Here is a 12,414-nt window from a genome sequence, read left to right on the forward strand (position 1 = left end):
AGGAGAATGCTGAGACCCAGGCTATTAGAATAGATGGCATTGAGGTGCGTAGGGAAGAAGTGTTGGCAATTCTGGACAAGGTGAAAATAGATAAGTCCCCGGGGCCGGATGGGATTTATCCTAGGATTCTCTGGGAAGCCAGGGAAGAGATTGCTGAGCCTTTGGCTTTGATTTTTAGGTCATCATTGGCTACAGGAATAGTGCCAGAGGACTGGAGGATAGCAAATGTGGTCCCTTTGTTCAAGAAGGGGAGTAGAGATAACCCCGGTAACTATAGGCCGGTGAGCCTAACGTCTGTGGTGGGTAAAGTCTTGGAGAGGATTATAAAAGATACGATTTATAATCATCTAGATAGGAATAATATGATTAGGGACAGTCAGCATGGTTTTGTGAAGGGTAGGTCATGCCTCACAAACCTTATCGAGTTCTTTGAGAAGGTGACTGAACAGGTAGACGAGGGTAGAGCAGTTGATGTGGTGTATATGGATTTCAGTAAAGCGTTTGATAAGGTTCCCCACGGTCGTCTATTGCAGAAAATACGGAGGCTGGGGATTGAGGGTGATTTCGAGATGTGGATCAGAAATTGGCTAGTTGAAAGAAGACAGAGAGTGGTAGTTGATGGGAAATGTTCAGAATGGAGTTCAGTTACGAGTGGCGTACCACAAGGATCTGTTCTGGGGCCGTTGCTGTTTGTCATTTTTATAAATGACCTAGAGGAGGGCGCAGAAGGATGGGTGAGTAAATTTGCAGACGACACTAAAGTCGGTGGAGTTGTAGACAGTGCGGAAGGATGTTGCAGGTTACAGAGGGACATAGATAAGCTGCAGAGCTGGGCTGAGAGGTGGCAAATGGAGTTTAATGTGGAGAAGTGTGAGGTGATTCACTTTGGAAAGAATAACAGAAATGCGGAATATTTGGCTAATGGTAAAATTCTTGGTAGTGTGGATGAGCAGAGGGATCTCGGTGTCCATGTACATAGATCCCTGAAAGTTGCCACCCAGGTTGATAGGGTTGTGAAGAAGGCCTATGGTGTGTTGGCCTTTATTGGTAGAGGGATTGAGTTCCGGAGCCATGAGGTCATGTTGCAGTTGTACAAAACTCTAGTACGGCCGCATTTGGAGTATTGCGTACAGTTCTGGTCGCCTCATTATAGGAAGGACGTGGAAGCTTTGGAACGGGTGCAGAGGAGATTTACCAGGATGTTGCCTGGTATGGAGGGAAAATCTTATGAGGAAAGGCTGATGGACTTGAGGTTGTTTTCGTTAGAGAGAAGGTTAAGAGGTGACTTAATAGAGGCATACAAAATGATCAGAGGGTTAGATAGGGTGGACAGCGAGAGCCTTCTCCCGCGGATGGAGGTGGCTAGCACGAGGGGACATAGCCTTAAATTGAGGGGTAATAGATATAGGACAGAGGTCAGAGGTGGTTTTTTTACGCAAAGAGTGGTGAGGCCGTGGAATGCCCTACCTGCAACAGTAGTGAACACGCCAAGATTGAGGGCATTTAAAAGTTTATTGGATAAGCATATGGATGATAAGGGCATAGTGTAGGTTAGATGGCCTTTAGATTTTTTCCATGTCGGTGCAACATCGAGGGCCGAAGGGCCTGTACTGCGCTGTATCGTTCTATGTTCTATGTTCTATCTGTTTGGCTCTGGTTCTTGTTGAGGGAGCAAACCTCAGCCACAACCTCTTGGGATAGACGTACCCCCTTCTGCGTGGTCTCTCATTCGTGACTTGGAAATATATTACTATTCCTACACTGTCAATGGGTCAAAATCCTGGAACTTCCTCCCTAACAGCATTGTGGGAGTAACTACACCACATGAACTGCAAAGGTTCAAGAAAGCAGCTCACCGCCATCTTCTCAAGGCAACTAGGGATGGTAATGAATGCTGACCTAGCCAATGAAACCCATATCCCTTGAGTGAATAAATAAAATCTAAGCACCATGTTTCTGTCGACCCATTTCCAATGGGTATGGTTTCACTCTAAGTCTCCTTCAGGCAGGTATTCGGCATCTTGGTTCCTCCCAATCCAAGTTCCCTCTGGACAGATGTGCACCAATCTATCAAGTGCCATGCTAGATTTCCATTGTTGCTTGATCCTGATCCATGTGGCCAGCCAGGCCATCTGGCAACAAGTGAAAGGCCAGCAGTTCACCCAATGACAGTGCAGAAAGAGAGAGCACTCGAAGCGAGAGATGGTGGAGAAAAGGAGCCATCATTTGAGGAGCTTGTCTTGGCATGACTGGTAAGTGGACGGAGGTATTTATTTCCGAGGTGCGATTTCGGGTCTGACTAACATTAACCCAGCAGAGACACGGCTGTTTGCACTGACAGGTAATGATCCAGTGCGGATTGGAACACAAGGGTTTACAGAATCAGCTATGCTCAGGAAAGGTAGCAAGTGGGAGGGCTGGAACAGAAGCTGCGAGTTGGAACAGGCAGCAAACAGGGAGGTCAGTGAGAAAGAGGGCTCGGGAGGGAAATGGCAAGTTGGGAGAGGCAGTGAGCTGGAGACAAGTGGTGGCAAACAGGTATTTAAGTTATTAAAAGTTCATAAATTTTAAATTGTACTATAAAGGGCCTGACACATAGGGTTAATCCACACATGACGATGAAGACTTCTTCAGACCTACGGAACTGTAACCAACACGTTACATTAATAAGAGGAGTTTTGGGCCAGTTAAGTTCAAGGCAGCCAATAGGTTTGAATGTGACAATTACAGATCAGGAAATTAATCCATCCTTATAGGTTTGCTTATGGGGAAGTGATTTGCATTTCATCATGTTTTCATTTAACAGAAGTGCTAAACATGGCATGGCTGTAGTTCAGTGTCTGTAAAATACTTTTTGAACGTTCTGATGTAGTGAAAGCACTGTATAATTTTTCTTTCTTTTATATAGACTGAGTTTCTGGGAACACTTGTATCATGACAACACTTCAATAGATGAGCTAAGTAGTAATAAAAATTAAAAATGCTAGTAATACTCAGCAGGACAAGCAGCATCTGTGGAGACCAATAGCATTTATTTTTCAGATCAATGACCTTTAACCAGAATAGACAGAAGGTTGAAACGCAAGCGTTAATAAGCCTGTTGAATTGGGGATGTGACAGGAAGAATAAAAGGGAAAGTCAACGGTAGGGTGGAAAGCGGGAGAGCTCAAATAACAAAAGATTTTGTGGTGAAAAAGCCAAGAAGAGTGATAATGGGCATGGCAAAACAAACAAAAAATCTCTCCAGATGAGGTGTGAATGACTATGGAGCAGCTATTTGAATGCAACATGAAAGGATTTTTTAAAAACACAAGTTTATAGGTATCTGGTTTCTACTGGTGACACGCATCCACATATTGCATTGATTTGGGTATACCCAACATTCATTCCGCACATGGATGGAAAAAAATTATAAAAAAAGAACATTGCTCCCAACCATGGGCCTGTCAGGGCAGTACGGTGGTGCAGTGGTTAGCACTGCTGCCTCACGGCACCGAGTTCCCAGGTTCAATCCCAGCTCTGGGTCACTGTCCGTGTGGAGTTTGCACATTCTCCCCGTGTTTGCGTGGGTCGCCCCCACAATCCAAAGATGTGCAGGGTAGGTGGATTGTCCACACTAAAATGCCCCTTAATTGGAAAAAAATAATTGGGTACTCTAAATTTATTTTTAAAACACATGGACCTGTCCGCATTGCACATCAATCACTTCAGGCTGTGGCTGTGGTTCACCAGTAAGTACCTCGATGCATTGGGGTCAAGTTTGAGGTCCACTGACATGTTACGAGAGACTTATCAATTAATAGCATTCTCTTGCTTTTCTCTCAGTAGAGAGATATTGAAGATCCGTCACAAGTGCTCACTATGATAGTCAGATTGTTGGAGAGTGAGACTAAGTATTCCTTCTCTCGCTATTTTATAGAATTTCATAGGATTTACAGTGCAGGAGGCCGTTCAGCCCATTGAGTCTGCACCAGCCTTTGAAAAGAGCACCCTACTTAAACCCCACCCCTCCACCTTATCCCCTATAGCCCCGTAACCCAGTAACCCCACCTAACCTTTTTGGACACCAAGGGCAATTTAGCATGGCCAATCCACCTAACTTGCACATCTTTGAACTGTGGGAGGAAACCGGAGCACCCAGAGGAATCCTACGCGCACACGGAGAGAACATGCAAACTCCACACAGACAATGACCCAAGCCGGGAATCGAATCTGGGACCCTGGAGCTGTGAAGCCACTGTGCTACCGTGCTGCCCTCAGCTTCTTTTTTTGCTCCTCAGCTTCCTCATCCCTGTTGCATACAATCATCTCCTGATAGCATGAACTGCTTCTGGCTCACCACTTATAGGTAACAGGCATGTGTGTGGAACAAGACAACTTTACATCAGGGACTACAATTCATGAAGTACTAGACTGGCTGAAAAGTGTTTTGAGTTATCCTGAAACCATGCTACATGCCCAAGGGGATCAGGGGTTATGGGGATGAGAAAATATCAGCCATGATTGAATGGCGGAGCAGACTCGATGGGCCAAGTGACCTAATTCTGCTCCTATGTCTTATGGTCCAAGTCTTTCTTCCTCAGCTGTCACCATATTTCCTTTCCCAACTGAGATAGAGAGCTCATGAGGTGAGGAATAACAGTGAACAAACTTCATTCAAAATGCATCTTTTAGGGATATTTGTGAATTCCCAGTAAAACTGCAGCTATCTATAAAATGTTTTGTTTTAACGGACTAAAGGAAAACTGTGCTTCTTGATGTGAAGCAAAGAGTGCCATGTAACTGTTCAAACCCAGACCTGACTCCAGAATGAGCTTGTTTGCTTACCAAGGCAAGCTACAGAAATAGGCTTTCCTGCAATTCCTTCAGACGTGTATGGACTCTTCTAATCACAATTGATACTTGGCCCACTCAATGGGTTCACATCACCACTAAAGCCAAGCAATGTCTCCAAAGCTGCTGTGAAAGAAAAGCAACCGACTGTATGCCAGATATTTGTTGTATTTTGTCCATAAAGAACAAAGTGCCCTCAACACATGCTAATGTGAACTGACTCGTCAGTCACTCTGAATATATGATGCATTTGAAAATAGTCCAAGCAAAACCAAAGTCCTTCTTGTTTACCAGCAACCACAGGTGAAAACACATCCCATTGAACAGGAATTGGATAAGAATTTCTTTGCATGATTTAGTTCCCACAGCAATCAGTGTGATGAATTAACTTGATTTAATACCATAAATTTGGAGGTCACCTCATTCGCATAGAATAGGCTGCAATATTAAACTGACAGCTAGCAATGTGTCTTTCACTTCTGGAATGTAATACTTAAAAATGTATGCTTACAGAATAGGGGGTATTTGAATATGTATAGAGTTCTGGGCACCACACTTTAGGAAGGATGACAAGGCCTCGGAGAGAGAACAGAAGTGGTTTGCCAGTATGATACCAAGAACGGCGTGGGAATGGAGATAATTTTCAGATGGAGGGTTGTTAAGATATCCAATTTAAGTGTGATGGATTAGATTTCATTGCATCTTTCAAAAGACAACTGAGCATGTACGTGGAAAACTAATTTAAAGGGTTATGGGGGGAAAGCAGACATGTGGAACAAAATTAAATGGCTCTTTGAAAGCGCTAATATAGGCTAAATGCCCTCCTTCGGTGTTGCAAGGCTCTGGTTCCACACCATTACCTCACTATAATTCTTGTGATTGTTAGTTGGCAGTGCTTTGGAATATATGGCACACCCTGCTTCCCCAGTGACAACAAACACTTGGGAGTTGCCTTCAAATTAATCGGAGATGATCTTGTGGGAGGGATAATTCTGATGACAGATCCACGGCCTGAAATGTTTCTCTCCACAGAGGCTACCTGACCTGCTGAGGATTTCCAGTATTTTCTGTTTTTATTTTAGATTTCTGCATCTTTCACTTTTTGTTGAGACTGAATGGCGTTTGAATTCCATTGATGCATCTAATCAAAAGTATTTTGGCTCAACTACAGAACACACGCCAGAGGACATTATTGGAATGTGAAGAGGAGAGGAAAGAAGGTCGACTTCCAGGCAACGTTTCTGTATGGTGCTGAGAACAGGTTCCTCGTGAAAAAATAGCACGAGTAACTGTAATGCTCAGTCATGACAGGATCTCTTCTACGAGGCTCAGAACCTCAGAGCCGATTGATGCCAAAACTCCTTTTTGTATAACTTCTCAAAAGTAGCAGCCTGACACCAAACAGACTGGATGTCAACAAAGTGAACTCAAACCACATCAGTGGGCTGGTTTAGCAGTGGGCTAAATAGTTGGCTTGCAACGGCAGTATTGCAGGTTCAATTCCCGTACCTGCCTCCCCGAACAGGCGCCGGAATGTGGCGACTAGGGGCTTTTCACAGTAACTTCATTGAAGCCCACTTGTGACAATAAGCGATTATTATTATATGATCCCTAGTGATCAGGTGCTAGTATTCCAAAAGGTTTGAAAAGCATTCAAAATTCCAGCTTGCTATTACAGACCATTCCATTGAAAACCCTGCAGCAGTCCATCCTCAGGCCAAACCTCAATGATCTCACTGCGCAAAGTCTCAAACACTCCTTCCAGATGATATAGCAATTTCTTTCAGTTTACAATACTGTATTCATGCTCACAATGCAGTCTGCTCTGCACTGAGCCAACCAAATATAGATTGGGTGACCATTTTGCATTCAGTCCACAAGCATGATCCCAGGCATCCAGCTGTCTTCCATTGTAACTCTCCACCCTACACCCACCTTTAGGCTCATGGCCTTCTATACTGTTCCAGCGAAGGTCAATGTAAGCTCAGATGAACAGCACCTCATATTTTGATTAGTCACTTAACAGCCTTCTGGACTCACACAAGTTCAATCATTTCGGACCTCAATTTTTCTTTTTTTTTCTTTTTTGAATGGTAGCTTAGGAGACGATTTTGCTTTCCTCTTTTAAACCTCCCGTAGACCATCTTTTGCTCCTTCACTTGCCCCATTACCATGAACTTTTGCTTTGCATCATGATCAAATTTGTCATTTCATTTCTTCTGCCTTGATGTTCCTTCTTCCCTATCCATTTCCTTCCCTTGTTTCAAAACTGTTCCAGGCCATGTAGTCCCAGTTGTGATGAAGGGTCAACCGCCTAAAGTGGTAATGGTTTCTCTCTCCACTGATGCTGCCAGACCTCCTGAATATTCACAGCATTTTCTGATTTTAACTGATGGATGATGTGAAGAGTTCCAAATGGAATATGGCACTTACACCACTTCGGAACCTTGCCAATTATCCAGTGGTGCTGGGGCTAGATAGCCAAAGAGAAAAAAGGGACTTGTAATTCAATTGATCAAAATATGTCTGCTTGGCATCCCAACCAAGGTGCGAGATGACTTAATAATAAAAGAATAATCGCTTATTGTCACAAGTAGGTTTCAATGAAGTTACTGTGAAAAAGCCCCTAGTCGCCACATTCCGGTGCCTGTTCGGGGAGGCCAGTACAGGAATTAAACCTGTGCTGCTGGTCTTGTCCTGCATTACAAGCCAGCTGTTTATCCCACTGTGCTATACCTGACAGAGTAAGATTTTAGACACAAGTTTAAATGGATCCTTATTAACAATGGCAAACAGCAATGCCCATTAGGGCCACACAGACGTGAAAAAAATGTTTAGGAGAGAATTAGATATTCTTTGACAGCTGCTCTAAGAATTTCAGGATGTGCGCTCACTCCTTCTTGCAATTAATGCAAACAAGAACCTAGCTGAAACAGATCTTCTTTTCAGAGGAATGATTAATGGCACAAGGTGTCTGCCAGTCAGAATTCAGGTGGCCTGGCGATATGTTGGCATATTTGTTCCTTGGACACAATTTATAGATTTTATTAACCTGTGACCATCATGTGAAAAGATAATAAATATTTCAATAAAATTCACTACCGTAGACGGAAAGGTAAATTACATTGCAATATTGTGAGCTGATTATAGATCCAAACCAAAATGAAAGTCGGAAAGGCAAGAGTTTAAATTATCAGTCTCTATCACAAAGGTTGAGATCTTGCCAAATATTTTCAGTATTTATTGTTTTTATTTCATCTTTCTATTGTTTTATTTCAAGCCTGAAGCTTTCAGGTGTAAACATGCTTCTATTCTGAATGCACATTTTGCCCTCATTGCAATACTCAGGCACATAATATGAACGCAATGATATTCATCATTGGTCTCCTTAACAGTCCATTTTATATTCAGATATTTTTAATAGCAATCACTTCATTGTACAATCCACCCTTCCCCTCCTGCAAAGCACTTTTCATTATATGAAAAGCACCATTAAGTACAAGTGGTATTAGAATGCCCAAGCCGCAGTATGGTAAACTGGAGACACAGTCTGTAAGTATCTGATTTATGGGAGCAAATATGGGTAAAACAGGATTCAAAATCGCATGGACGTCCAACGTTGTCTGACCAAACTTTCACTGAATTAGTCTAAACAAATTCCTACTGAGATTTTATATTTTTCTGCATTTGGTGTGGGCTGAACTGCCATTCAAGTCAGAGGCGTTTCTCTACAGGAGACAAATTTGCTTGTGAATTTGAGTTGAGGCTTCAAATTTAAGCTCAGCTGACAATAATTCCAACAACTCAGTGCTGACCTGCCCCTCTGTGCCAATTTTAAGAGAAACTCTACGGTTGAAAATCGATTTCACAAGAGCAAGTCAGAAGCTTTCACAGAAGTCAGAGGACGAGTAGAGCTGCAAAAACATTGCAGGAATGCTAACCTGCAGAACAGCTAATTGGCATTGGCTTACCACTGCTTTCTCTGATCAATTAAACTCCCCATTCCTTTGTCCCAAATGCAACAACAATTATTAAGACTAAAGCGGCGGGTGGGAGCTAACTGGAAACATTCATCTCCAAGCCCAATTTACACTCGATCAATGCCTTAATAAACAAAAGCACACGGAACTCAAAAAGTCAGATGACATTTTTGCAATACAGGATGTAATACTTGGCACTGAACATAATAAAAAGAAAAACAGAAAATGCCAAAGTAAAATTAAAGCCATGCTAGATACCTCCCTCCAAAATCAATACTTTTCATTTAAAGTTTCTTGCACTTGAGGGATTTTTGGCTTTCAAAATTGTTAATTGATCCATTTAGAAATTTCAGATAGAAATTGAGCGATTGACCGGTCATTAAAACCTATATGTTAATTGTCAAAAACATATATATGTGTAATAATAGCTTCAAGATTGTTACAGTGCTGTGTCTGCCCAACTCACCTCTAGCAATAAAATTATACCATGTTTAGAAAATGGCCTGACGAGAGAAGTTAATTAAAAATGCACATCCTATTGTCCTGGCTCACTAAAATTATATCGTTTTGGTAAATTCTGGAATCGGAACCTGTCAAACTTTTGAACATGAAGAATGTCATCTTAATCACAACAATGATGCACCAGCTCCCTAATCTGGAGTGCAGAAATCTTCTATAGTTTCTCATGAGGCAAATCAAGATTACATGCAATGACATTAGACACTTTAAATACTTCCCAAATACTAAACAATACTGATTCTTAGTTCATTTGTTATCGGGGATGCTTGAGCAAGTTTCTTCTTCAATACCCAGCACCCAGGAGTAATTAAAAGTTCTTGCAATTTACAGACACCATATTTATTGATATCACAGCTGAAGATCTTACCCTTGGCTCTGTATCTTCCTCATCGTCCTCATCTGGGTTGAAAGCTTCTGCACAAACTGTTAGGGAATGAATAACAAAATAGAAATTAACAAAACATAGCTTCCACGCATACATTTTAAATGTTGCAGTCCCAGAGTTAAAACTCAAATAGAGGCAAAATAAGTTCAACGGAATAAAGTGAAAAATATATGGCAAGCTGTTTTAGTTAATATTTTCTTTAAAATAAATTTAGAGTATCCAATTATTTTCTTTCCAATTAAGGGGCAATTTAGCGCAGCCAATCCACCTGCCCTGCACATCTTTGGGTTGTGAGGGTGAAACCCACGCAGCCACGGGGAGAATGTGCAAACTGCACACGGACTGTGACCCAGGGCCGGGATTCGAACCCAGGTCCTCAGCGCTGCATTCCCAGTGCTAACCACTGCGCCACGTGCCACCCATGTTTTAGTTAATATTAACATGATCTTAATGGCAAGATATATTTCCCTTTGTTCAACAACTCTTGTCCAACTGCTTCCTTCATTTTCACAATAACTAGGCTTAATATTTAAAACCACTGTAAACGACCCAGACAAAAAAAGCTTTACAGCTGGACATGGTCTACGAAAGGTTAATTCTGAGCCTCATATGGTGGTACCAGCAGAAAGGCAAAATATATCCCAGAAATACTACTTCCAATATCTTTTATGTATTGTAAAATATTCAATATTTGGGGAGTGATTTGAAGAACATTGGGATAAGTCAGGCTTTTTCAAAATGGGGTTTGGGACAGGTGAGTGAGTCACGGGCAGGTGTAAAAAGGGTCTCGGTGCACCCGGAAATTAATATAAGCATTCTCAGCAGGATGGCGAAGAGAAAGAGTGCCACAAAAATGGCTTGTGAGACAGGAGACATGAGGGAATGCATAGCCCAGGAGCAAGGAGTAGCATGGACTGGCCAGGTGACATGGACACCCCAACAGCAAGCCAGATGGTTAGCTATAACTTGGAGCCATTAGACAGACAAGACTGAAGCCAGGTAAAAGGACATCAGATTGTTACCTATCAACCCATTTCTTCACTGATCTGAACTGAGGTCTGTCAACCAGCTAACCTTAAATGGTGTATCTTTTCAGGATCACCCACAAAGAGACTCAGTTCCCATTTCTGCAGAGAAGCTAGCACCAACACCCATCCTGCAAACCTTCCATATACACACTCTCTCTTGATCCTCTTATTGGAAGGAGCTTTTGGGCACAGTTTGGAGCGCAGTGACTGTACTTCATTGGCTGCAAACTACTGTAGTTGTGAAGGTGCTAGCAAAATGCAAACCTCGTTTTTTACAATAATCCAACATTAACATCAACCTCATGGCTCTCCTCTGCACGGTGTTCAGAGTTTTACAGCACAGAAAGAGGCCCTTTGGCTCATCGTGTCTTTGCCATCCATCAAATTGATCCCGAAGATCGGCAAAAGTGGGTCCCAGAGAGAAAAAAAAAGTTTGAAAAACACTGGGTTAGATCACTTGTCCATTCAACTTCAAGGACGAGAGGCTCAAATTCAACTAGACTGCTGGGATTTTTTTTTTTAATTCCATAATGAAATGAGTTTGTGTAAACTCTCTCCAGTTTCCAGTGGACTTGAATTCAAAAGGTTATTCGCTCCTAAGTTCAACACAAATTCAGTTGCTAGTGTCACTCTAAAGTTGTAAATGGTGGATTGATGCAAGTGGATGGACAACTGCAAAATGGGTTAAGGGGATGATCGAGATGTTCCATCCCAAGAAGAATTAAATTAGTCAATTAATTTATAGTACATGCGTTTTCCTCAAACAGTATAGTTTATTGCTCTTTTTCCTCAAACGGTATAGTTTATTGCTCTCATTTCCTATACATGCCAAGCGAAGTATATCTTAATTCACATGTCACTAGTTCATGGAACTACTGCTAGATTACCAGCCATAGATTTAAACTTTCCCATTCACCCTCCAAAAAAAAAGTCTTGATATGGAATGAACATTTTCCATTACGTACTTTAAAGTGCCATTTTGTCGAGTTTTATTCCTTATTCCATTGTTTGGAGGTTACCAACATGATGGGACAAATTGTCTCCTTCTAATTCATGAATTTTTCTATGTTTGTAACACCTTAATCTGAAGTGTAACCTAAATTTTCTGGCAGTAGAGACTCCTACGACACTAACACAGAAATATAAACACAAGCTTGTGTCAGAGATTGTGTGTAAGTGGGTGAGAAACAGCGATCACTTGAACACAACTGAAAGTGAGCATCAGTTTAAGAAGAGATGAAATCAAGAGTGAGCTCCTATTCACAACCGCTTGTCACATCAAAGCACCAAAGTACTGGATGCAAGTGTGTAAACTGTTACAAGCAGTTGGCTTGCAAATACCAGGAAATAAACTTTAAATCCACAGCCTGTGTAGAATAACTTTTATTCTTCAGAACCATTGCAAGGTTAGGAAATACATTCTATTGTTCAAGCAGCTGATCTCTTCCTCATGGGTTTAATTTTGAATTTGCTCCCACAGACAATGGTAGGTAACCAGAGGTGGGATTGGTGTAAGCCAAAGGGAGCAGAGAGCAGCTGCCATGAGCACAGCACAGAGTGAGTTAGTCTTCTCACTGTGAATGGCTGCATGCATGGCGGAGCACTGAGCAAGAAGATCTCCATGTCAAAAGGCAATCTGTTAAGTAAATATCTCTAAGCAAACATCTGC

General features: G+C 42.0%; 1 protein-coding gene across 1 annotated transcript in view; it reads right to left on the reverse strand.

Moving 5' to 3' along the window:
• prkar2aa (protein kinase, cAMP-dependent, regulatory, type II, alpha A) overlaps nucleotides 1–12,414 on the reverse strand; it is a 425,687-nt gene that overhangs the window by 104,331 nt on the left and 308,942 nt on the right. Inside the window, exon 9 of the mRNA XM_038812258.1 lies at nucleotides 9,700–9,755. Within this exon, the coding sequence (XP_038668186.1) occupies nucleotides 9,700–9,755 (56 nt within the window). The remainder of the gene's footprint in view (nucleotides 1–9,699; nucleotides 9,756–12,414) is intronic.

Source organism: Scyliorhinus canicula, chromosome 11, assembly GCF_902713615.1.
Source record: "Scyliorhinus canicula chromosome 11, sScyCan1.1, whole genome shotgun sequence".
NCBI classification, from domain to species: Eukaryota; Metazoa; Chordata; class Chondrichthyes; order Carcharhiniformes; family Scyliorhinidae; genus Scyliorhinus; species Scyliorhinus canicula.